This window comes from Mus caroli, unplaced genomic scaffold (genome assembly GCF_978045245.1).
Source record: "Mus caroli unplaced genomic scaffold, Mus_caroli_1 scaffold_8, whole genome shotgun sequence".
NCBI lineage: Eukaryota > Metazoa > Chordata > Mammalia > Rodentia > Muridae > Mus > Mus caroli.
In genome coordinates, this window is record NW_028227263.1 from 104,331,418 (window position 1) to 104,359,062 (window position 27,645).

General features: G+C 41.0%; 1 protein-coding gene and 1 long non-coding RNA gene across 2 annotated transcripts; one reads left to right on the forward strand and one right to left on the reverse strand.

Annotated features, from left to right (window-relative positions):
• The first annotated feature begins 9,891 nt into the window (after nucleotides 1-9,891).
• On the forward strand, nucleotides 9,892-11,302 carry LOC147003280 (uncharacterized). The gene is made up of 2 exons (XR_015047962.1): nucleotides 9,892-10,062; nucleotides 10,702-11,302. It is a non-coding gene; the product is annotated as an uncharacterized LOC147003280 (long non-coding RNA).
• An 8,151-nt stretch (nucleotides 11,303-19,453) lies between these two features.
• Nucleotides 19,454-27,097, reverse strand: LOC147003281 (uncharacterized). Its single transcript, XM_085842456.1, has 4 exons — nucleotides 27,047-27,097; nucleotides 22,773-22,899; nucleotides 22,513-22,573; nucleotides 19,454-20,561 (listed from the first exon to the last, which is right to left on the reverse strand). The coding sequence occupies exons 1-4, from the start codon at nucleotides 27,095-27,097 to the stop codon at nucleotides 19,454-19,456; spliced, it is 1,347 nt and encodes a 448-aa protein (XP_085698582.1).
• Nucleotides 27,098-27,645: the final 548 nt, after the last annotated feature.

The following is a 27,645-nucleotide window of genomic DNA, read 5'->3' on the forward strand; positions in this document are numbered from 1 at the left end:
GTTTCTCTCCAGTATGAATGGTTTCATGTGTTTACTACATTGCTTATATTCATAGGGTTCCTGTCTAGTATGTCTTTTTCTTTATTTAAAGTTGACCATGTTATATAATGTGCTTACCCCATTTATTACATTCATAGTGTTTGTCATCATTATCTTTCCTTTAATGTAGTCAGAGATAACTGTGTTGTGAAATGACTTCATAATTTTATCATATTTGTAGGATCTTTCACTAACATCTCCTTTTTTCTATTAGAAGCGATAACTGTGATGAGCAAACGCTTTTCCACATTTCTTTTGTTCATATGGTTTCTCTAGTGTATGAATCCTTCCATGATAATGAAGACTACAGATATGTGCAAAGACCTTACAATGTTAAAGAACTTTATAGGGGTTCTTTCCTAGACGGTTCCTTTTTGTTTCTAGAGACTACGGTGATTTTCAAATGTTTCACCCTGTGATTACATTCATAGACTTTCTTCAGTATGGTCGTTTTTATGTTATTGGAGCGTATTGTAATGTGCAAAGGCTTTACCAAATCCCTTACATACATAGGGTTCCTCTCCAGAATGAGTTATTGTAGGTAAGACCATTGTGTTGTGAATAGGCTTCATCACACTGATTACATTTCTAAGGTTTCTCTACAGAATGTTTGCTTTTATGTATTTGGATGTGGGGAGCGGGTGTTGCGGCAGTCCCAAAGGCACCAGGGACTGCAGCTAAGTCATATGACTTGCACCTGACTTCCTCATATAAACCACAAACATCGTGAGAGCTGTGCAGGTGTACCAGGTTACTGGCAAAGCCATTTTGTTGGAGATATGCCCCTGCTGCCCTGATTAGCTGAAGCTGCGTACCTGGTGAGGTGATGTGGCCTGCTGTGAGTGGATGGGAACTGATAGTATATAAGAGTGAGAGGCCCAGGGCTCGGGGTCTTTCGCCTACACAGTCAATGCGCAGCCCAATAAACGTGTGCAGGAGGTTCCTATTGTGGCGTCTTTCTTGCTGGCGAGACAGGCATCTCACAAATGGTGCCGAAATCCGGGAAGTAACATCTTCAGGCATGAGCGAAGACCCCCTGTTACAGGGAGGATTCAGAACTGCATCACGGGGAAGGAGCGGTTAATGAAGTGTTCCCGCAACACAGACTGTTGAGAAGGATTCAACTGTGTAGATTCAGAACTCTTCAGCTGGGGAACAGTGGTACCGTTAAGTAAAAAGAAATTAATGTGAGTCTCTGAGAGGTATGCTTTCTTACGCAGTAGGTCCAGTAATTATCGCTTGCCTTGATAAGGGTAGCAACTTTTGCAGGAGCACCAGGGAAGCATATCAGAAACAGAGAGAAATGAAAAAGAAGGCATGCGCAGAAATATAAGTAAAATAAGAAATATAAGAAGAGAAAAATGAAAATAAGCTATTTCAGAGCTCTCCTAGGGACAGAAGGAAAATGGAAGACATCCTGTTTCCTCTCTGGCAGTAACGATAAGGTTCTCGGTTTTGGGACAAGTTAAGGTTCCCAGCTTTGGGACAAGTTAAGGTTCACGGTTTTGGGACAAATTAAGATTCATGGTTTGGGGACAAGTTAAGGAACTATGATAACCTCAGTGTAGTGATCAATAGATCCTCGCTGTGTAGTTATGCTTTTTTCTCCCATTGACCCTTTGTGGGTAGGTCTGGTAATATTGGTCTCATTTGTTCTGATATATGGACTCTGTTACTGTTTGACTTGTCAGGCAGTCAAGACAGGTCAGAAAATCCTTACAGAGCAACAAGAAAGTATGTCGAGGGGCTGGTGAAATGGCTCAGTGGGTAAGAGCACCCGACTGCTCCTCCAAAGGTCCAGAGTTCAAATCCCAGCAACCACATGGTGGCTCACAACCATCCGCAACGAGACCTGGCGCCCTCTTCTGGAGTGTCTGAAGACAGCTACAGTGTACTTACATATAATAAATAAATAAATCTTTAAAAAAAAAAAAAAAAGAAAGTATGTCGAAAGAGGAGAAGGGCTTAAAAAGAAAAAAGAAAAAGAAAGGAGACACAGTGTTATCAGGTGGTCAGAAAGGACAAAATAAAAGAGCCGAGGTGGAGGAGGAAGGCGAATTAGCTTTTGTGCCCCCTCCTTGTGCCTCCTCTGCAGCCACCTATAAGCAGACCTTCTGTCTGGAGGTTTGGAGAGAGGTTAGATTCTCCTTGCTGGGATGTCCTATTTTCACCGACCAAACAGGGCAGAGATATCATGAGTCTCTGGATTTCAAAGTAATCAGGAATTTGGCTGAGTCCGTACAGATGCACGACTTAACTGCCTTCTATACTGTGGCTCAAGTAGAGGCCTTGAATAGACACTGCATGATGACGTCCGATTGGGCAGGCTTGGTAAAGGCATGCCTTTCACCTGGGCAGTATTTAGATTGGAAAGTCTTACTTATTGAATTTACAAATGAACAGGCAGTGGCTAAAGTTGCTGCAGGAAATCCAGCATGGGATAGGGATATGCTGCTTGGCCAACGTTGCTTTGCACAACAACAGACAGGATATCCAGTGCAGGTGTTTGAGCAGGTGAATCAGATTGTCATAAGGGCATGGAAATCATTGCCCACCGGTGTTGAAGGTCTTGTAGAACTCCAGAGAGACAATGAGGCACTGAATCAGATAAGAGAGGATCGCTCTCAATTGGTTTGGGAGAGAGGGTCTGTTTGTGTTTCCTCAGGATCATCGACAACAGCTGCAGGTCCCGGAGTGGCTGACCAGAGCAATTCAGGGCAGGTGGAGCTGTGAGGACTTGGATGTTCCTGTGGCTGGCGGTGCTCCCGGCTAGTGAGAACTGAAGAGCTACGTTGGGGCTGTGTTCCTGAAACCCATGTCACTGACGCATTCAAGTGTTTCCTCAATTCTTTACATCTAATGCTTCGCTACAATTGCCTTTTTTCTATGTTGCTTCAGCTAAAGGGATTGTTGTGTTTTCAGATGATTCAAAATATTTCACTGATGAGTGATTGTATTCAGCTGTATCTACTAAAACTAATGCTACCTGGATTCGAGGGGTGTGGCCTGCCAGTATGTCCAAGGGCATTGGCACTATACCCTCCCAACCTAGATGGGCCCCCCTTTCCTTTTTGTAGGAGTGTTCCTGATTCCCTTCCATCTTGGGCAGTGCCCCTTATATGTATGGTTGTTATGTGGGGTGAATTGTAGTTGCACTGATCTTTCCCCCTTAAGCCAGGTGGCAGGAGGGGCCTGGGATAATGCAAATTTTATTGGAATGGTTCTAATGTGTTTGAAACTTCTGTATTTCAATTTGCTGGAGGAAGGAATGTTTCTTTTCTGACTATGCCTGTTTGTGATTTCCTTTTGTGTTTATTGTTTATAAGAATAATGTTAATTGTAGTAGTGATATTCGTTATATCATTTGGATGTTGTGACTAGGATGCCTTGCTTTGTACCTTTGCCTTTTCAAGTTACTTTGTTTACAAACTGTCTATCCCTTGACTCAGGGCTGATGGGAGCCCTGGGATGTATGCTTGTAATAGTGTGTGTGTGTGTTGTGTGTTTGGCACATGTGTCAGGTGCAGTGTGTGCAGGCCTGCAGTTTCGCCATGGTAGTGTAGGCTTTTGCTGCAGTGGAGGCGGGACAATCTCCTCAGATTCGGTTTGCCACTCTAAAAGAAATTATGCTGCATTATGCCATGGGTTGCGAGGCTAAGCATTGCACAGAGGGTAGCTTGCTGTTGGCATCCTGTGGAAGGCATGTCTGATTGCATGAAGGTTCAGTGTCCTAGTTCCCTTCCCCCAGGAAAAATGACACGGGAGCTGACCAAGACCTCTCTGGGTGATGAGCCCAAGGGATGGTTTTGTGTAGAGCCCCTATGCTTGCACACTGGGGATCAGACCTCTACCTTCACCCATGAAGCTTGCTTGCAGCAATTAAGATCTGGCCATAGATTAATCAACATCCTGGCCTTATGATGCACCTGCTGCAAGCAAAACACAATCTCCCCAAGTGTGGCTTGGCATGATAGAGAAGTAGTCAGTGACGGATAAGACTCTCTGGGTAGCCGGGCGGTGGTGGCACACGCCTTTAATCCCAGCACTTGGGAGGCAGAGGCAGGCAGATTTCTGAGTTCGAGGCCAGCCTGGTCTACAAAGTGAGTTCCAGGACAGCCAGGGCTATACAGAGAAACCCTGTCTCAAAAAACCAAAAAAAAAAAAAAAAAAAAAAAAGACTCTCTGGGCATGTCACCAACCTAAGACAGGGATCAAACCAATGCTGTTTGTCTTCCAAGGACGGGTAAGGGACATTGCTGCAGGGGTCAATCTAAAACAGACATTCTCTCTACCAAAAAAGAAAAAAGGGGGAGATGTGGGGAGCGGGTGTGGCGGCAGTCCCAAAGGCACCAGGGACTGCAGCTAAGTCATATGACTTGCACCTGACTTCCTCATATAAACCACAAACATCGTGAGAGCTGCACAGGTGTACCAGGTTACTGGCAACGCCATTTTGTTGGAGATATGCCCCTGCTGCCCTGATTAGCTGAAGCTGCGTACCTGGTGAGGTGATGTGGCCTGCTGTGAGTGGATGGAAACTGATAGTATATAAGAGTGAGAGGTCCAGGGCTCGGGGTCTTTTGCCTACACAGTCAATTCACAGCCCAATAAACGTGTGCAGAAGGATCCTATTGTGGCGTCTTTCTTGCTGGCGAGACAGGCGTCTCACATTTGGAGACTACTCTGTTGTGAAGAGGCTTTACCACACTGATTACATTTGTAGAATCTCTCCAGTGTTGTGGCCGGTCAGCGGCTCACATGTCTGAGTTCTAAACTGGAAAGGCATCTTGGAATCTGGAAGAGAAGAGGGCGGTGGGCTAGGCGGCGCTATAAAGATGGAACAAAGACAACCTTCTGATCAAGGTTCGATTTTACTATTCCTGACTCTGGGTTGAAGCAGGGAAAGGGGCCCATTCCTGGGAGTCTAGTTGCAGGTGACCACGAGTTTGGCTTCGGAACAGTAAGGTGGCAGGCTCCAGCAGTGGGAGTGGCAGAATGATAGGGCGGCAGGCTCCACCCCTGATGGTCTCTTCTTGCTAACAGTGAAACCTGAGCTGGGGGGGGGGGGAGGTTACATTTCCTCCCTGTTGTTAATATAAAAAAGAAAAGGCTGGGCTGAGGCAAAAATTCATTTATGCCCTATAGTTCTGCCTGAATTCTTAGGGCCTAATGAAGAAACCTGTCTTAGTGGGATTTCCTAACTTTTCTTATGGTAAACTGTATCTGGATAAGACTGTCCTTTCTGTCCTAGTAAACATCTATCAGACTAGCCCTCAGCTGCACGGGCTTTCTAGGCTGTTGGGATGTTGACGAGGACTGACTGTATGATTTTGAAAGGTACTTTATTATGATAACATTGAAGGAGAGTACGTGGATTTTCCTCTGCAGCCTTGGATGACTGGCGGGAAACAGAGAGCAGAGGGTGACAACCAGCCCCACAGTGCAAGGCCATTTGGCTTGTTAGGGTGGGAGGCTGTGAAGGGCTTGCCCTTCTATCGGTAACATCTCCAACCTCTCTCCCCCCCTCTGAATTAAGCTTAATAAGGCCACGCTTTACTGAGGTGATCAAATGATTTTCTCATCCTTGGATGAGTGAGCTTTAACCATGGCTGGGGGGATATTGACCTGATTCCTCCCGTGGGTGCTGTCAGGACCCACACTTGTGGCTCTTGGTATCTTTTGGGGAGGGGAGGCAGAGCCTTAGAAAGATATTCTTGGTTGTAACTGGAACTAGATACCAACCTCCATCCAAACCAGGTGTATCTCACAGGGAACTCAGAAATGGTCAAGTTGGACCTTCCCCTACAGTATAATTTCTGTACCCACACTGATGTCCATACTGTACTTATATGATTACGAATCAGTTCTGAGTACTGTGCAGCTCCTAAAGGAGAATTGTCAACCTCAGATTCAGCAAGGCCTCGACAAGAATTATGTCACTAGTAACACCACAATTTGTGGCTCTTAGGCTATATTAGGAGCTGGAGGTCACCCTCTTCATCTCTGTTATTTCCACAGCCTGAGGAACTAAGGGGACCTTGCAATAACAGCAAGGATGGAAAACCAGAGACTAGCTAAGGGACTAAGCCAGTCTATCAGAATAAAAACCAATTTCTTCTAATATTTGAAATTTCTACCTTTATAGCCCTCGTAGTAAACCTAAATCTCAAATCAGCCTGAAAGCCACAAAATGTGCTGGAATGTCTTTAGAATGAAAATGGTAGCTGCCACTTGCATGTTCTTGGGGGCGGGGATGCACTGAAGGGTGTTGATTGACCTGCTAGAAAAAGAGGAGATCTAGACAATGAGAAAGTAACAATGCAAAGCTTCTTTTGGGGAAGTCCGGGTACTTTATTCAGTTGCAAATTAGCTAGGCTAGAGCTCAGTCTCTGGACTTTTTGTGGGGGAGCTGGTTTTCAGAATTAGTAAAAAGGCCAGAAATTCTCTGGAAGTGGGGGCTGTGCTCTGAATTAACTTTGCTAGGTAATTAAGAATATTAGTTATCTACAATAGGAATCTCTAATATTGGACTAAATATTAGACCAGTCTAAGATTGAGTTAGAATGACTGGTCACAATGAAGAAAAGAGAAAACTCATTATGACTCTATTAAATAACTAATCTTATTAAGTCAGAATATACAGTCTCTGATGTTCTTTTGCTATAAAGTTAAAAGGCTTGAAGCTAGTCTAAACTGGAAAACTGGCAAGCATGGATGGATCTAAAACATGTACCCAATTTAGTTTTCTAGTCACTTCAATCAGGGCACTGAGTCAACTTACCTGCCAGCTCGTCACACGAATTAACCATCATGCTTTTGCAGCGTTCTCTGGAGAGAACCTGTTTTTCCCTTCCCTAATAAGGTAGCTGTTTAGGATCAAACCATAAGCCAATAAGTAGATCCTTTTAAGATACTATAAAGCATTTATTAAATTCTTTGACATCTAAATTTCAAAATTTGAAAATAAAGGTATGATTTAAATAGTGTGCATGGGAATGCACTAAATAGTATGTACAGGGATGTAATTTCCCCCTTCTTTGTCTTTCTTTTTTTTAAACACTATTTTTTTTTTTTTATTATATGTAAGTACACTGTAGTTGTCTTCAGACACTCCAGAAGAGGGAGTCAGATCTCGTTACGGATGGTTGTGAGCCACCATGTGGTTGCTGGGATTTGAACTCTGGACCTTTGGAAGAACAGTCGGGTGCTCTTACCCACTGAGCCATCTCACCAGCCCTCTTTGTCTTTTAAGAAGTTAAAGTTTTAAAATTTTACAATATCTAATCCTTAGAATTAATAGCTTGTTGACAAAACATTTTAAATACTTGACTGAAAAGGGGCAGTGACTAATTGCACTTTCAATCGTTTCTCTTAAGGAGTGGTTGTAACTAGAAAGCTTGAACAGTCATTAAGAGTCACATTGCATAATTTATTTATTTATTAACTAGAAATAAGAGCATTTATTTGTAGCAATTTATTAAGTAAAAGTCTTCAAGAATTAACACTATTATGTGGAAACAAGTAGTAACTGAGGACACTAAAAGGAAAGAATTATACCTGCACAATTTTCAAGAGTACTAAAATATTATTTTAATCCATAACTGTTATGAATATACAAAGAACGAGGTTATACATCTAATCTATCTTATATGGACGACCTATAGACTGTCTGAGATATAAATCTAGCCTGGCATTGTTTTAAAATGTCCAGGCAATCTAGAACAATTTAATAAATGTCTAAAAACCACCTTCTTAATAGGACAGCATTTTTTTCTATGAGTTGTATATGTATAAGCAATTGTAAGTTTGAGAATTAATAGCATCTGAGGGACAAACAATCTTAAGTAATTGTGAGCTCTTAGATATAGTATTGACTATTAATATACAAATCAAGGTTTGATTGTTCAGCATTTTAAAACACCATCTACAGCATACAACTAGATTATTTGTGCTGAAACAGGGGGAAACTTAAGAGAATAAGCATGTGATCTAATTCACATGTACTTACGTCTCATATAGGGGTTGTTATTAAACACAATAATTGGGATGTATGTATGCATGAATTTATAGAAGATATAAAAGCATGCATAAAACAATTTTTAACTTATATTTGGGATATTGATAGTCAATCTATTAAAATGATGGTATGTAATAGGTCAATTATTAATACTTTGTAATAACCAAATAAATTGCTGTATAGAACAAGGAACCTTTGTATAGGTCTTCTAAAAATACACAAATATACTTTACAACTCTTTATTATTGGTTTTAATAGGATGTTGAAACTGTGTTTTGAGGTGAAAGCTACCTCGACCTTGGTTGTCTGCCCTCGGCCTTTCTCTCAGGCAGAAGAGGCTGAAGGCAGCCCAATTTATTGTAGGCCAGAAAAATTATTCTTGGTCTTAGTGAGAACAATATAGCTACTCCATTCGAGACATGTGGAGGCTCATGGTGCAAAGGTGAATGCGGCCCTCTCCTGAGTTTGCTGTAAAGCTTCCCGCCTTTTGGCAGCTTTTTGTACTACTATAGCTCAGGGAAACTGTGTGTCTCAAGGCCCCTCCCCACAGCAGCCAGCAGCTAGTTGGGTTCATGTGGGCCAACAATCGGCTGGGAGGATGAGAAAAATGACTTTACAATAATGTTTTTTCTGGCCAAAGAATTGTTTTGGGCACAACTAATATTTAATTACCAACAATTATAATTAATAATAATTGTAAAAGCTTTCTTTATTTTATGCAAAACCTTTTGTAGTAAACTAAAACCCTAAGTAATAAAAAGATATTGTCTCTGAATCTTTTGGGTGAGAGCAAGGATTTAAAGTAAACTTTCCTTGAGAGGCATTAGCTAATAAAACATTTTCCACTTAGGAAACAATATGCACTGAAAGATTAAAACTCTTGGCTTCTTGTATAGAAGCAGAAATGATAAAAATTTCTTACATAATGTAGATCAATATTTAGCCATACTAGAGTCAAAATATTCTAGTTATTACAAACTCACTAGAAGCAAAACCTTTACAATCATTAAGATGTAAAGAAGAGAGAAAAAGAACCAAACTTTTGAATCTATAATAACTATAAAAAAGGTAGGCAAGCCAGATTGTAATGCCTTGATAACCCGAGCAGAAGCTGCTCTGAGCTTAGTTTCTCTTGTCATGAGGACAGATATTAGGATTACTAAGTTTCTTTTGTAACATTAACTTTGGAAAAGTAAAACCCAATTTTAAAACAATTTATTACTTATAGAATTAATATTAGAAGCATTACTATCATATTACGAAGTTTGGCTGCCAAGTAATACCTATGAATACATGCAAGCTTTAATGTTTCATTAAAGAGACATTGCTTTAAATCTGATCTTTAATCTACTTTCTAGGATAAGAATCACATTCATTATTATCTCAACTAGAAGTATCTTTAAAGACCCAGCCTCTTGGCCTGCCTTATGCCACGTGTTGGAAGGACTTTAAACTTGAGTTATCAATTTTAAGGCTAACCATCTGTTACCAATGTAAAAATTATTAATCTTAACTAATAGCTCATGAGCTGATTGTGAAAACACGCAGAGCATATTACCAATAAAAAAACAACAACAAACGAAGCAGGTACATTTAGTGAGGAGAGCTGCAATAACATTTACCATCATAAGATGGCGCTGGCTTCTGCAGTGCCTTATGCCACCTAACAAAGAACAAGCAATGTGCGCATGTGCAAGGAGTAAAGCACGCCAAGTCACAAGCCCACCCCCCGGGGCATATGAGATCATGGGTAAGCAGCCAGTCAGGTATAGACACGTCACAGCAGGGGGTATTTAAGCAACACGTTTCTGAGCCTTCTTTGTCTTCCTCATCAACATGTAATAAAGATTAGCTATGGAAGGATCTTGTGTCCCATGTGCATTCCTGTGGGCGGGAACAATAGCTCAGGACAAATGGCGCTGAAACCTGGGACCACCTGACCATCGGCCAGTGCCAGAGGAGGCCCTCTGCCCAGCAGAGAAGATTCAGAACCGTAGTGGGAAAAGGTAAACTCGGAGAGACATGTACAATATGCCAGAAACAGAGTGGGGTGAAGAGCTCAAAAAAAGGAAAAGTGCACTTAACAAGAAAACAGGCCTTTCCACGGACCTTGAGCTCGAGGAAAAGAGAGATAGGGGAAAGAGATGACCCTGGGGAAAAAGTACAAGAGTAGCTGGAGACAAAGTCAGCTCGCGCGCGGCACACTCTCTGGACCCTCAACCTCTGGGTCCTAGTACACCTCTGCCCTATGCGGAGGGGTACCTTTCAGAGCCCCACGGGTGAGCCGCCGCTCCTGCGGACGTGGGGGAGAAGTACCAAGGGTGGTGGGGACAAAAGAAGAAATAGCTGTAATGTGGGGGGGAGGGAGCCGTGAAAGCTTCAAACATCCTTTATTACATTTTACGCTTATGGCGAGTTCAGGCAGAGAGTGCGGGCAGTCTCTGAGACAGGACCGATGGGAGGGACCTGTCATTTGGCTCCTCTCAGAGTCTGCACACGGGTGCTTGCCTGCACTTCCTTTGTGTTCGCCTGTTTGCTGTTCCTAAGAGCCTGCATTACAGGTTCCCTGGCTGCTTTTCATTCCCCTGCCCCTTGCATCCCATCTGTTATTAACTGTTATCACTTTAAGAGTTTCCTCTTTTCAGACAGCCCTGCCCTGAGATGCTAAGCAAGGAACACCAGGGAAGTAAAAAAGAAGGCGCACAGTCCGGCCATGCTGGCGGAGCTCAGCGATACCACCCGCGTGTTGTTCCCCCCTCCCTCCCGCTATGGCGCATGGGCGGGACGCACGGGGGGGGGGGGCGGTGCAGTGGAGGCGCGCGAGCAAGGCGCACGGGCGGGGCCGGCTGCAGAATCCCCCTCCCCTGCTCTGCTCTGTTACTGTGCGGCTTGCCACCAGGGACAACAAGGCGTTCACCAAGGAGCTAGACCAGTGGGTGGAGCAGTTGAACGAGTGTAAGCAGCCACTGTGTAGAATTCCCAGAAGAAGGAGAAAATATGAAAATCAGAGCCCTCCTACAGACAGAAGGAAATCAGGAGACGTCCTGTTTTCTCTCTGGCTCCTATGGAGATATTCTTAGCTCTGGATAGGATTTCTGTGTCCCTTTGAGACACCAAATTATATTCTCTGTCTGTCTATTGTCTATTTTTGGTGCACCAAATTGTCCATGTGTCTGTCAATTCATGTTTGGTTTTGTTTGGATGATTAAATGATTGTTGTTCTGTGTTTCATGTTGAAAAATAAAACTTTACCTGCTGGCTGTCCATCTTTTAACTTGTTTAAAAAGCAGTCTCAATTTATACAGCAGGAAGCGCTGTGGCTACATCTGAAAAAAGCCCTGCTGGGGGCCGACTGCAAATGGAGCTCTTAATGGGGCAGGCAGCCTTTTGCTTGTAACAGAAAGTTAGCTCAAAATTGGGAACTCGAAGCCGGGTGTGGTGGCGCACGCCTTTAATCCCAGCACTCGGGAGGCAGAGGCAGGCGGATTTCTGAGTTCGAGGCCAGCCTGGTCTACAAAGTGAGTGCCAGGACAGCCAGGGCTACACAGAGAAACCCTGTCTCGAAAAACCAAAAAAAAAAAAAAAAATTGGGAACTCGGGTTGGAGTCATTCTACACAACAAGAAAACAGGTCATGTGCATAAGCAGTGTACAAAGGATGGAAAGAATAGGTTTAAAAAGAAATTACCAGGCATTTGCTCAAAATGTGGGAAAGGAAGATATTGGGTAGGTATTTACAGATCAACTAGAGTTGTAACAGAAAGGCCAATACCTCAGCTTAAAGTGAAACAGCCAAAAACCTCAAATGAATGGAGCATTCCAGATTACAGTGTCCATGAGGCCACCCAAAGACCTAGGAGAGCCACTCCAGGTTCAGCAGGATTGGACATCTGTGCCAACTCCAGAGTAATTCTTACACCACAAATGGAGTGCCAACCTATTCCCTCAGATTTTAGAGGTCCCTTACAGTGGGCCTACTAGTAGTTGGGTAGGTCCTCTTCTGCTTTGAAATACATCCCAGAGTTATAGACTCACATTATGAGGGACAAGTTAAAATTATGTGTTCTGCACCCTGAGATATTGTGGCCATTTCTCCTGGAGATTGCATTGCTCAGTTGTTGATTCCTCCTAGTTTGCATAACATGTTCTTTAGTGGCCAGAATCCCAGAGGGGATAAGGAATTTGTTTCTACAGGAACTAATGTGACCTACATATCTTTAGATTTGGATAATCCTCCCACTTTACAATTAAAATAGAAAAAACCTTTCAAGGTATAACAGAAGCTGATAAAAGCATTATATCCAGGTACTGGTGGCCTGTTAATCAATCATCACATAGCTTACAAGGATTAGGATATGAGGCTACCCTAACCATAAATACAACATCCTTACAATGAAAAGGTAAAGAAGAAAGGACAGGGTTTTTTTTTTTTTTTTTAACCTTATGTGCTACTAGGTCTTGGAAACAACTTACAAGGTAGAGTTTCTCCAGTTAACTGACTCATGATTACTCTCAGAAAAGCAAGGAAATGATGAGAGAAATGGGATAAAAAGCAGCTAAAGAATTAGTACTAGAACAATTAGACCTGGGACATGTGGAACCCACGCAATCACCCTGGAATTCCCCTATTTTCGTTGTAAAGAAGTCAGGTAAGTGGAGATTGTTACATGACCTAAGAGCCATTAATGCACAAATGTATGTTATGGGTCCTATACAAAGAGGACTCTCCCTACTCTCAGCTCTACCTAAGGATTGGAGAATTATAGTGGTGGATGTTGAGGATTGTTTCTTTTTCATTCCATTAAGTGGGAAAGATGAACCTAGATTTGCATTTACCTTGCCTTATATTAATCATGCAGAGACTGGTGAAGGGTATCAATGGTGAGTATTGCCCCAAGGAATGGTGGGTGGCCCTGCCATATGTCAGTTATATGTGTGGAAGGCTTTGCAGCCAGTTAGAGATGGTTTCCCCTCTTTAAAAGGTATGTCACTATATGAATGATATTGTAATTTGTGAACCTAAACAAGAAAGTATACAGTAAGCTTATGGCTTGTTTAATGAAACTTTAAACATAATGGCTTGATTATTACACCAGAAAAGTACAGCAGTCTAATGTTAGTCATTTTTTAGGAGCCACCATTACTTTACGGTGTGTCACCCCACAAAAGATTAGTATAAGAAAAGATCATTTAAAGACATTGAATGATTTTTAAAAATTATAAGGAGATATAAATTGGATTAGACCTTATTTAAGGATCCCCACTTCAAAATTAAAACCTTTATTTCAAATTTTAGAAAGAGAATCACATATTACCTCATTGAGACAACTAGCACCTGAGGCTTCTAAAACTCTTAGGAAGGTGGAAACAGCTATCCAAAAGGCTCAGTTGAATCATATAAATGAGGAAGAACATTTGTGCCTATGCATATTACGAACCATAAATTTGCCAACTGCTGTGTTGTGGCAAGATGGTCCTTTAGTATGGATACATCCACATATATCCCCTAATAAGACTATAGAGCATTATCCCACCATGGTGGCAAATATGGCCCATAAAGGTATTAAAAGTTCAATTACTCACCTCGGAAAAATGCCTGATAGCATAATTATTCCATATACTGCTGCACAAATGCAAATATTTTGTGCTACTATAGATGAATGCTCCATTCTTAGATGTGCTTATTCTGGTTTAATAAATAATCATTATCCTAAACATCCTTTGTTACATTTTATGCTATTGCATCCAGTGATCTTTCCAAAGGTGATGGCTAATACCCCTATAAAGGGAGCTATTGATATTTATACAGATGGATCCAAAACAGAAATTGGAAGTTATGTGATTAATGGAAAAGCTGTGAGGTTGCAATTTACATCAGGAGCCCCTCAACTGGTGGAATGTTTGGTGGTTTTAGAAGTTTTAAAAAGGGTTCCTTATGCCCATAAATATTATCTCTGATTCTGTTTATGTAGTTAATGCTGTATTAACATTAGAGACTGCCAAAAATTTTAAACAGTCTAGTTCAGTATCTAAAATTTTGATGAAAATACAAGATTTTATTTTGATGTGTGAGCATCCCTTTTATATTCAACATATTAGAACATATCCATCTTTACCTAAACCTATGGTTAAGGGAAATGCAATTGCTGATTCAGCCACCAGAAATATGGTTTTCCTATCATAAAATTCTATAGAAGGTGCTAAAAATTTTCATTAACTTTATCATGTCCATGCTTCTACATTACGACAAAAGTTTAAGCTCACACGAACAAAAGCTCGAGATATTGTCCTACAGTGTGGTAAATGTGTAGAATTTATTAATGCACCTTCCGTGGGTGTTAATCCTCGCAGATTGCGACCCCTAGATGTTTAGCAGATGGATGTGATGCATATCCCAGCTTTTGGTAAATTACAGTATGTACATGTGTCCATCAATACCAGCTCTGATGTCCTATATGCCTATCCCTTGATGGGGGAAAAAGCAGTTCATGTCATATCCCACTGCTTAGAGGCTTGGGCTGCATGGGGCAAGCTCCTAGTGCTAAAGACAGACAATGGTCCCAAATATACCTCTTCTAAATTTAGTCAATTTTGCAAACAAATGCAAGTGAAACATATTACTAGATTGCCCTATAATCCACAGGGCCAAGACATCACTAAAAGAGCTCATCGTACTTTAAAACAATATTTACAAAAACAAAGAGGGGGTATAGAGGTTATGACACCAAAGGTGGCTCTATCCCTTGCAATATTTACTTTTAATTTCTTAAAATTGGATGATGCTGGGAGATCACCAGCTGAAAGGTATGGACAATGGCCTTAATTGCCCAATGAAATGATCAAATGGAAAAATGTCCCTGATAATAAATGGTATGGCCTGGATCCTACCTTAGTCAGATCCCAGGGAGCTATTTGTGTTTTTCCACAGGGTGAAGAAAATCCACTTTGGGTCCCGACGTGACTGACAAGGACCGTGAAAGAGCAATATGAATCCCAAGATGATCCTGTTACTCTTATTCCTGATGATTGAGACCGGGATAAGTATACCCTTGTGGGCCATAGTAAGATCATGGCTAGTACCTTTACCGGTACATTCCAATTCTTCTACCTAGCCTTTATTTTTTAGAAAGGAATGTTTTTTGGATGTGCCTTATGCACGACAGACTCCTCAAGAGCCACGGGTGTATAAGAGTACTAGTTTTCGGGCTGAAGAGATGGCTCAGTGGGTAAGAGCACCTGACTGCTCTTCCAAAGGTCCAGAGTTCAAATCCCAGCAACCACATGGTGGCTCACAACCATCCGTAACGAGATCTGGCGCCCTCTTCTGGAGTGTCTGAAGACAGCTACAGTGTACTTACATATAATAAATAAATAAATTTAAAAAAAAAGAGTACTATTTTTCATTTAAATTATACACTATGCTTTGTGAATAATGTAGATAAATCTTTTCCACCCTGTATATTTTTGAAGAAAAAGATCTCTAATTGGGCAGATCCCATTACCCAAAATAGAGTGAGCTCTGGAGTGCTATTTAATGCTTTAATGCAAATTGCTCAAGGAGCACAACCAAGATCAGGTGATGTTGAAAATAATGTAACTTCATCTATAAACATCACCACTATCATGATAAAGGGAAATGTGACTATTCTCAAAAGATCACGATAGCCTGTTGGCAATGCTGCTGCTATATGCAGCATGCCTTGGTGTCATCCAGACCTCACATTTCCTATAGTTTTTTGACCTTGTCAATCAAATGTTTTTCCTCGAAAAGAATTAGCAAAGGGTTTCGTTTTGTCATCACCATTAGATTATGCTGTAATGTATGATAAAGGAGATGCTACAGGGAAAGAAAATATTTGGCCATATTACCAATGGATTTTAAGTAATGAGGCAGATGCTAGTACCAGTTTGTCAATCTTTGCACTGTTGACTGGAACCTTTGATGAGATATTGAATGTTCCTGCCACACTTTCCAATATCTCTACTCATTTGGATAATGTGACATCTAATAATCAGAAATATGACTACTCCTCCAATAGAAGTCTGTTTCAATTTTCCATTTTTCTTTATATTGGCTGAGTTTCAATATAATACAGAATGGTTAGATTGTACAAATGTCACTTGTTTTTTGACACAATGCTGGAATGAAACTAATTTCTTAGCCTTAGTGGTACAGTTACCAACGTTTGTCCCTGTGCCTGTTGAGGCAGATCCAAAGAAGTTCCCAATCATGAGTCTTGTCTAGTGGAAGAGAGATTTTGGAATCACAGCTGCCACTGTTACTACCATTGCAGTGTCCGCAGCATCCGCGGTTACTACAGGAATTGATATGGCCTATCAAGTCAATATTGCTGATAGCATAAGTCAGATAACAGAAAAAACGTCTGAGGCATTGCTTACCCTGCAAAGGGTGGATTCTCATATTGCCTCAGGATTAATGTTAGTGAATCAAAGAGTAGATATTTTACAACATAACGTGGAACAGGTGATAGATATCATACAAATGAGTTGTGTGGCATCAATTTTACATATGTGCTTTACTCCTGTCAGGTATATTAATGACTCTTTTATTAAAAATACAGATTTATTGAATTATCTGAAGGGGAACTGGTCGCAGAAGCTGGAAAGGTTGCAGAGGAAGCTGCAGATACAGATCCTGAACCTTAATGGAACCAGAGTGGAACCAGTGACCCTTGGAGACTTCACCTCTTGGCTTACCTCTGCATTTTTTTTTTTTTTAACTTTAAAGACTGGGTGGGAGTTGCTTTGTTTGGTCTGCAAGCTCAGATCTCAACAGAAACGTGACAAGGTTGTGATCACTCAAGCACTTGTGGCCATTGAACAAAGGGCCTCCCCTGAAATTTGGCTATCCATGCTTATGATTTAATTGGCATCTGAGTTCTCTGCTCTTGCACCCCACAGATCTGTGGATCCATTGCACTGGAACGAGAGAGACTCAATGCCCCACTAATTCATGTTTTGGCTGGCCTCTTTTGTAGAGTTCACCCTAGGCCATTTAGCAGTTATTGTCACGCAGCACTGTGGTATCCAGACCAGAGACGGGCAACTTTCCTCGTGCACAGACCAACCTAAGACAATGGGGCCCGGTGGTGATAGGGTTACCCAATAACGGGTAAGGCTGTGACATTAGAGGAACGACCTAAAACAGGGGCCACAGCAGATGGACGTAACTACAGAGGCCTAGACCAGCCTCATTTTAATAAAATATAAAGGGGGAGATGTGGAGAGCCGCAATAACATTTACCATAATAAGATGGCGCTGGCTTCTGCAGTGCCCTCTGCCACCTAACAAAGAACAAGCTATATGCACATGTGCAAGGAGTAAAGCACGCCAAGTCACAAGCCCACCCCCGGGGCGTATGAGATCATGGGAAAGCAGCCAGTCAGGTATAGACACGTCACACCAGGGGGTATTTAAGCAACACGTTTCTGAGCCTTCTTTGTCTTCATCATCAACATGTAATAAAGATTAGCTACAGAAGGATCTTGTGCCCCGTGTGCGTTCCTGCGGGCGGAAACAATAGCTCAGGACAATTTAGACCAATCAGAGAACATTAATTTTTCTAGCTACATTCATAGAATGAAAAGCACTTTATCATTTGCCAACCACATTAATCATGAATGTAGAGAACCTTCTAGGAAAAAAAGACAAACAAAACATTTATCAGCTTTTTACCCCAAAACTAAGAGGCTGTAGACTCTCCTTTTTTCCTATAACAAAATTTTTTCCAGAAGGGGCCCTCCTGCTGTGTGCCTGTTTCCTGGTTGAAGCATGGCTTTGCAGATAAAAGGTTTTTTTTGTTTTCTTTTGTTTTGTTTTAAACAGCCATCTTTATAATCCAACACAAAACATAGAACATTCATTCATACAGACTGGACACGAACATACATGAATCGAACAAGTGAACAGATTGGTGCACCAGACATTAGACAAAGACACAAAAAGGGCAGAGCACTTCTGCTATAAGGCCCAGAGAGAACAAAGCAGGGCACCCCTGAAATTTCTCTCTGCTTTTTGTGACATTTTCCTCCCGCATGATGCAGTTTCTAACTGCGGCCATCCGCCTGATTATTAATTTCCTTTTTTTTTTTTTGGTTTTTACGAGACAGGGTTTCTCTGTATAGCCCTGGCTGTCCTGGAGCTCACTTTGTAGACCAGGCTGGCCTCGTACTCAGAAATCCGCCTGCCTCTGCCTCCCGAGTGCTGGGATTAAAGGCGTGCGCCACCACGCCCGGCATTAATTTCCTTTTAATAAACCCTTTCTTTCCTCATGCCTAAAAATGTAGCTTCTGGGAGCTACCGCTAACAACCTGTTACGTTCCTAGCCCCTGATATGCCTCACTGCTCAACTTAAGTGAATTAGCACTCAGGTTAAACGCTGTATAAACTTAACCCGCCATACAACATTTTCCGGTACGAATTTCCTTTCATTATTTTCTTCTTCCATGGAGCTCCAAACCAGCAGTGCTTCTTTTGAATGTTCTCTGCCGATTCACAGTCTCCCGTTGGATTGCCACATCTCTTGTGGCCGGCCAGCGGCTCACATGTCTGGGTTCTAGTCTGAAAAGGCATCTTGGAATCTGGAAGAGAAGCACGGGGGTGGGGGGGGAGGGCTAGGTGGCGCGATAAAGATAGAACCAAGACAACCTTCTAATCAAGGTTCCATTTTACTATTCCCGACACCAGGTTATGAAGCAGGGAAAGGGACCCATCCCCGCCAAATCATCCTGGGAGTCTAGTTGCAGGTGACCACGTGTTTGGCTCTGGAACAGCAAGGCGGCAGACTCCAGCAGTGGGAGTGGCAGAAAGATAGGGTGGCAGGCTCCACCCCATGCTATCTTCTTGCTAACAGTGAAACCTGAGCTGGGGGTGGGGGGAGGTTACACTACAGTATGTAGTACTTTATGGGTTTGAAGATGACTGCTTTCTGCAAAGTCTTTACCACATTGATTATGTTTGTAATATTTCTCTCCAGTATCTGTTCTTTTATGCATCCCAAAAGATTAGTCATATAAAAGGCTCTACTACATTGATTACATTCATAGGGATCTCTCCAATACACATCCTTGTATGTACTTTGAGATTATTGCCTTGTGCAAAGGCTTTATCACACTGATTACATTGGTAAGGTTTCTCTCCCGTATGTGTTCTTTTACATATTCGAAGATACCTGGGCTATGAAAAGGCTTTATCACATTCATTACATTTGTAGGGTTTCTATTCAGTATAAGTTCTTTCATCAGCTTGATGATGACTGTGAGATATAAATGACTTACTACACTGATTACATTTATAAGGTTTCTCTCCAGTATGTGCTCTTTCATGTATTGGAAGATGACTTTGGTGTGAATAGGCTTCATCACACTGATTACATATTTAGAGTCTCCCTCCAGTATGTATTACTTTATGGGTTTTAAGATGACAGCTTTGTGTAAAGGCCTTACCACATTGATCACATTTGTAAGGTTTCTCTCCAGAATGTGTTCTTTCATGTACCCGAAGACATCTGCGATGTAAAAAGGCTTTACCACATTGATTACATTTGTAGGGTTTCTCTTGAGTATGTGTTCTTTCATGTGCTCGAAGATACTTGAGCTGTGCAAAAGCTTTATCACACTGATTACATTTATAAGGTTTCTCACCAGTATGTGTTCTTTCATGTGCTCGAAGATACTTGAGCTGTGCAAAAGCTTTATCACACTGATTACATTTATAGGGTTTCTCACCAGTATGTGTTCTTTCATGTATTTGGAGACAACTCTGTTGTGAATAGGCTTTATCACACTGATTACATTTATAAGGTTTCTCAATAGTATGTGTTCTTTCATGTGCTCGAAGATACTTGAGCTGTGCAAAAGCTTTATCACACTGATTACATTTATAGGGTTTCTCACCAGTATGTGTTCTTTCATGTATTTGGAGACAACTCTGTTGTGAATAGGCTTTATCACACTGATTACATTTACAGGGTTTCTCACCAGTATGTGTTCTTTCATGTTTTCGGAGATAACTCTGCTGTGGGTAGGCTTTATTACACTGTTTACATATGTAGGGTCTCACTCCATTATGTACTACTTTATGGCTTTGAAGGTGAATCCTTTGTGTAAAGGCTTTACCACATTCATTACATTGGTAAGGTTTCTCTCCAGTGTGTGTTCTTTCATGCATTCGAAGATAGCTGGTTCGTAAAAAGGCTTTACCACATTGACTACATTCATAGGGTTTCTCTCCAGTATGTGTTCTTTCATGTTCTCGAAGATACTTGAGCTGTAAAAAGGTTTTATCACATTCATTACATTTGTAGGGTTTCTCTCTAGAATCTGTTCTTTTATTTATTTGGAGAGTACTTTGACACACAAGCACTTCACAATTTTTGTCTCGAGTTTGGTTTCTTTCAAGCTTTTGAAGATGACTGTGATATTTGAAGGTTTTATCCCATTGTGTATATTCATAGGGTTTCTCTCCAGTAGGACTTCTTTTGTGCCTGCAATGATAATTGGGACATGAAAATTTTATTACATTAATTACAATGATGAATCCTTTCTATCTGTATAAATTAGTTTGGTCTAATTATAGGGTACATTCTGATCTTAGGGGTTTTACACGGGACTAGAGAGATGGCTTAGCTGTTAAGAGCATTGACTTCTCTTCCAGCGGTCCTCAGTTCAAATCCCAGTTTCCATATGGTGGCTCTCAACCATCTCTAATGGAATTCCATGCCCTCTTCTGGTGTGTATGAAGAAATTGACAGTGAGTTCACATACATAAAATAAATAATAAAATGAATCTATGAAAAAATGTTTTATCACATTGTTTACAGTCTTGGTGTTCCCCTTCCTTGTGGGTTGTTTTTCATCATTGGAGATACCTGTGAGGTTTAGGGCATTTATTCCATGGCTCACATTTACACCAGACTTTAGATACATCAAGTTTTTCAGATACTTGAAGAAAACTGCATGAATTCAGAGATTTACCTCCATAATTATGTTCACAAATTTTCTTCCACTGTGAGTCATATCATATTTGAAAAGTGAAGGACAATCAAAAATTCCATCTTCTTAATGCTCATAGGATTTTCTTCAGTATAATTTTATGGTTGTATTCCAAATGAAGCTGAAAATCTAAGTGACTAGAAATTTGTATCACACTCAGAAAGTCTACTCAAAGTGGGGCCTATCATATACTGTTGTGGATAGCCCTTGGGTAATTATATATGATGTTAATTACATTCTCCTGTGAGTGGCTGTGAACAAGGAATGAGTCAGCCCTCATGTGATTTCCTGTAAACCTGCTTCCCACCTTAATTTGTAAAATAAAGAGAGCTGATGATTGGGCACATTAAAGGGAAGGTTGATTGGAAGGTAGGGAGAGAGAAGGAGGAGAAAATGGAAGAGGGAGAGGACAAAGAGGAGGAGGAAGAAGAAAAGCAGAGCAGAAGCACATGGCCTGGAGAAACTGCAAGAGCACAGGGGTCTCATGGATGGAGAAGATGGTAGAGTGAGTAGCAGTAGATGTGGCCAGTGTAGGCGCACAGCACGTGTTCATATTAACTGAGTTGTATTTTCATTGCTGGGGCCTGTTTGGGTTGGAGATTTACTGCAATAGTCTATGATCTAATAAATAGTTCTAGGAAAGAGAAATACTCTGTTTCTTCCAAAATCCTTCTGCTCATATGGCCTGTATCCAGTATGACAAAAGATATACCTATTAAAAGAATAACAAATAAAGGGTTTCCACCTTACATTCACACAGTTTGACTTTTTGTTCCTCATATGGTAGGGAGTAAGGTTTCTCCAGCACAACATCCTTATGCCTCATGAAATTCCCCTCTCGGGGGTTGGTGAGATGGCTCAGTGGTAAGAGCACCCGACTGCTCTACCGAAGGTCCGAAGTTCAAATCCCAGCAACCACATGGTGGCTCACAACCGTCCGTAATGACATCTGACTCCCTCTTCTGGAGTGTCTGAAGACAGCTACAGTGTACTTATATATAATAGAAATAAATAAATCTTAAAAAAAAAAAAACAGAAATTCCCTCTCATTAAACTTATCAGATTTAAGATAAGTATATGAGTAACAACAGCTTAACCATGAACTATTTGCTCAGTAGAAGATTTTGCACATACACATATTCAGTGTATGTACAATTTGCAATATCTGATTGGTGTGAATGTACATGGAATGGCAGTGCTACAGTGTAGCTCTAATGGTGATATGATTCAAGCAGTTATATCTGTTAAGAAATACTGTGATAGAGGAATGCATTGCAACAACCTATCAGCTGCCTGGAATCAAGGTACTTGGTTTTGTGCGAATCTAATGCTCAAAAACTAACCTAAAGCAGTAAAAAAATACTGTTGCTGCTCCTTAAAACTTAGAGAACACATTAATTTTTCTGCAGAAGGTCATTAGAATTAGGTTTCACAAAAAATTACCTTCCATATCTTTTATCATTTTGACAATGTTCTTCAATGTTATGGTCTTTCCAATTGTAGCCTAAAATATAGGACCAGAAAATAATTATTGTTGGAAATTTGTCTATAATCCACTATTTTCAGTGAACCTTAGAACCATGCCTACTTTATTCGCCTCATTCTTTCTTATTCTCATTCAAGATTACACAAGGGCATCAATAACAAAGAAATCAGCTGTTCCCCCACCTTATTTTAAAATTGAAAGGAAAATTCAGGTTTACCTATAGCAGTGAGATTCCTGTAGTTCTCCAGCATGACATCTTTGTAAAGTCTCTTCTGAGATGGATCCAGCAAGCACCATTCCTCCCGAGTGAAGTGAACATGCACATCATCAAAGGTCAATGCATCCTAAAATCCCATACATATGTACAACACAAATTGTGATAGTGATAATTCTGTAATGAATACTTCACTGACAATATACTCATTTTATCTTGATAACCCCCACACATAGCCCATGACAGAGAAATCCTGCTATAATCATGAAATCATTTTCAAACCAAATTATGAAACCCAAATTATGGGGCTGCATAACTGGGTCAGTGGTTAAGAGCACCGAATGCTCTTCTGAAGGTCCTGAGTTCAAATCCCAGCAACCACATGGTGGATTACAACCATCCATAATGCGATCTGATGCTCTCTTCTAGTGTGTCTGAAGACAGCTACTGTGTGCTAACGTATAATAATAAAGATTTAAAAAAAAAAAGAAAACCGAATTATGAGGTTCACTTGAGAATGCTGTGCTCTTTGAAGAGCACATAGCCTAGCAAAAGAAATGCCAATTCAAATACGGGGGGCGGGGGGGAGGGATGATTAACACAACTGAAAAATCAGTATAAACAATAAAAAAACTTTTAGCAAGCTGGATGCATTTGCTCATGCCCTTAATTGAAATGTTCACGAAGTACAGGTATGTGTATCTCATTGACTTGTATTCCAATCTTGTCTATTAAACAAGTTACAGAAAGGCAGCACTACTCATTATGATCCTTTCTCTGCTGCAAAAATCTATCAAACAAGCCAGGTGTGGTGGCTCATGCTTTTTATCCCAGCACTTGGGAGGCAGAGGCATGCTGATTTCTGAGTTTGAGGCCAGCCTGGTCTACAAAGTGAGTTTTAGGAATGCCAGGGTTATACAGAGAAATTCTGTCTCAAAAAAAAAAAAATCTATCAAACAACAATAACAATAACAACAAAAATAAAAACCAACAAAATAAAAGCACCAACAACATTAAAAACAACAAAATAAAAACCCCCAGAAGAAAGATAGAAAGAACCTTAGAGGTTTTCAGTGAACATCCTACAAAGAATTAAATAGTCACTGTAATTCTTCTATCTTCATATGTCAAGATCCTGAAATTCCACTGTTTAAATTGTGACATAAATAAGATGTAACTTAAAGGGATGGAGAGAAGGCTCAGTGGTTAAGAACACTGATTGCTCTTCCAAAGGTCCTGAGTTCAAATCCCAGCAACCACAGTTTGGCTCACAACCATCCTTAAAGAGAAGTGATACCCTCTTTTAGTGTTTCTAAAGACAGCTACAGTGTAATTACATATAGTAAATAAATAAATAAATGAATAAATAAATAAATAAATAAAGTTATAATGAACAAATGGAAACATTAGCAAAGTAAATGCTTTTCATAAATAAACAACATAGTGTAGGAGAGATGGCACGGGCTTAATATCTCTTGCTGGTCTTAGATATAGGACTCACTTGCAGGAATTATCATGGAAGCTCAGAACTATTCATGACTCTGAGTTCAGGAGTTCTGAGGCCATATTTTGACTATAGTGAGGACCAAGCACACAGAGGTGCATTTGCATTCATAGTCATTCAAACATTTCAAAACAAAGACAACATGTAGGAAGAATGTCTCACTCTTAAAATCAAATGAATTAGAAGGATCAGGCAGTATTAATGTCACAATTAAGTGCCATCCTGGGAATTAGAATAATACTCTCTAGCAAATTTTATTATTCAAGATGTAACTGAAGCACAAAACAACAATACATGCTTGTCACGTGCAAAAAACCATCCATTCCCAGCCCTGAAACAATAAAGCCAGGCATCTTGACCCATATATAATCTTAGCTGAGAAGAGTCACATAGGTAGATCTCTAAATGTAAGTCCGTTCTAATCTAAATAACTACTTCTAGGACATCCAGGATTTCACAGAGAAACCCTGTCTTCAAAAAGAAAAACAATAAAATTAAAAGTATAAAAACACGACATAGCAAAATCAGGTAGGACTGAATGGGAATTGCTTGTACACTATCATATTTGATTTAGGGATAGTCTATATGATGACAGCATGAGAAAGAACCTGACTGATCACTTTTAACCACAAGCCAGTAGACACAAAGAACAGGAAATGGGTCTATGAACACTCCAATCCTATCCTCAAGGAGGACTTTCATCTAGAAACTTTCCTCTCACACAAGCTTCAAAGACCTCCCTGCAAATAGTTATTAAGGACAAATGATGTGCAAAGACATCATCACAGATAGGAAGATTTTACATTCAATTGACTGCATCCTGACTCTGGTCACTGTAAGTTCACAGTCACCCCAGGATGAAAATATTTATAGTCTAACTTTACTAATTCCCATATTCTGCAACACATGTACCCTTTTCAAATGTCTATAAACTCTCAGTTGACAGTCAAGGCAGTCTCTTGACAGATACATCTTGTAAAATCAGAAAACAGTTTGTACCTTTCCAGCATACAGTGGCATAGTGTACATAGCCCCATTCCAAAGGACAGGAATTATAAAGTTAGAGATTTAAACCAAAGCAAGACAGAACCCCAGCAGGACAAACACCCACTCCTGTAGTTGTATCTCAGACTCATGCAGCTTCAGGTTCAAAGGACTTAGATGCCCTGCTCCTTCAACTTCTCATAAAACTTCCTCTTTGATTACTTCTCCCTACCCACAGCGGTCCATGGCAGATGTCTCATCACTCAGAAGGATCAGCATCTTGTGGTCTGAAATTTCAACTCAGGCTTCAACCACACATTTTCATGCAGGGAAGTCTTACAGTCTCCTCAGTGCAGCTCTGATTCTCTCAAACATAGAAGGCTGGAATAAGGGAGCAACTAAAACTATACACTAAGAATTCATGATATTATCTTTTTCATCTTTCCTGATTCCAGAACCAGTACAAGATAAGTGATCATGCCAAGTTTGGCTTCCAAGTTGTGATGATGGCCCCTGCAGCGCTTAGACTACAATTCCAACACTTTTTGCATAGATGCTTCCTGGAACTCTGTAACACTTTGTCTAATCATTACATTACTCCAAGTCTTAGCAGGATACATTTAGGAACCATCTTCAGCTTTCAATGGAGAGCAATGGCATGCTCTTTAATGGTGATACCATCCTTAAAACTCCTGTCTGTGTCAGCACTTGACTACCATGGAAACTCCCTAGTGCTGTTTTTCTCCATGAACCGCAGCCTTTGTTTTTACTTTTCCCCAGCAGTTGCTATTATTCCCCTCTAGTTGTAGATTAGACATTTTTTATTTTCATAAGATTTATTCATTTATTATATGTAAGTACACTGCAGCTGTCTTTAGACACTCCAAATGAGGGAGTTAGATCTCGTTAGGGATGGTTGTGAGCCACCATGTGGCTGCTGGGATTTGAACTCAGGACCTTCAGAAGAGCAGTCGGTGCTCTTAACCTCTGCACAAAGGGTTTATAATTCCCACAAAATAACTCATAGAGGCTTCTACACTGTCATATTTCTGGCTCTCCACTTACTGCTGCTCTGTCTTCCAAACGGAGAGGCATTCCATACTCTTTGGAAATGAAGGTGATCAGAAAGGTAAGCTCTGTTTGGCTTTGTAGACCCTCTGGGCCCAAAGTAGGTTTCAGGAAGTTCCAGTCCTACTGATTTGTACACAAAGTCATGTTAAACAGTAATTTAATGTCTACTTCCTGACACATGGATTTTGTCACAAGATGGGGAGTCTGACATGTCCTCCTTCACAATACCATGCACATCTGGAAAACTTCTGCATCTTCAAAACTCCTATTACACCCAATAGTTGAATTTCCTTGAATCACATCTTTGCAGTTGGTGGTCATGAAAAGTTCAAAGGATTGTAATCAAATATTACTGAAGGATGATCTCTATCACCTTCTCTCTACCAACCTGGTGTACAGAGTGATTTTCAGGACAGCCAGGGCACTACAGAGAAACCTTGTTTTGAAAAACCAACCAACCAACCAACCAACCAACCAACCAACCAACCAACCAACCAACTAACCAAAATTGTAGAAGATACTGGAGGAACTAGGTATTTCTGTGTTTGCCATCTTGCCAAGAAGGTTTCAACACACTAGCCCATGCTCAAATACTCGCGCAGATGAAGCCCCAGAGCAGAGTTATTCAGAGCAGCTAAGACCACAAAAAACCTCACACGTGGCCCTGTGTAGCTGAGGTTTGTGGTGCGTACTCAGCCTCAGGGACGACTCACCATACTTGCTCCAGTTCTTCAATCGCCTGCCCCTTCCCATTGGAAGCAGCTGCCATATACTCACCATGTCGCGGGGTCAGAGCTCGCCTGAATTCCCCTCACAGTACCCAGCAGTAGCACACAGAGTAGGACACACAAACCACACAAGCCTCCTCAGCAACAGCAGTAAACCAGCAACATGGCGTCCGGAAGCACCCTCCTCCACTTCTGACTGGCAGCTCAGACTTGAGGCCCTGAATGGCCAGCAAGTCTGGAGTGACATAATCAAGTCCCTTAAGGTTAGTGTGTGATGAAGTGGCACAGTTTGGTGATTCCTGGCCCATGCTGCTGGTCCAGGGCCAACCATTTTCCAGATAAGTAGGGTGAGAGTGCACTGATGGGATAAGGCAAAGTGGTTGTGCTAGGACCCCAGGGACCCAAACGTTGAGAACGCGACCCCCAGAGACACACCTTGACAATAGATCACTGCAATGGCAAGAGGTTTTTATTCACATGCACATAGTGTTGCTCAGCCTCTCAGGGAGAGTCAACCCCAAATGCTTACAGTACAGTTTTTCTTGTTACTCTTTTTTTTTTGGGGGGGGAGGGGTTACACAACTTTATC

Bases quoted from the DNA above. Each gene is read 5' to 3' on its own strand.
- LOC147003281 (XM_085842456.1), bottom strand. From the start codon at position 27,097: ATGGCAGCTGCTTCCAATGGGAAGGGGCAGGCGATTGAAGAACTGGAG. The intron at 22,900-27,046 runs GTATGGTGAGTC...ATGGGATTTTAG, and splicing joins CGATTGAAGAACTGGAGCAA to GATGCATTGACCTTTGATGA. The intron at 22,574-22,772 runs GTAAACCTGAAT...CCTATATTTTAG, and splicing joins CAGGAATCTCACTGCTATAG to GCTACAATTGGAAAGACCAT.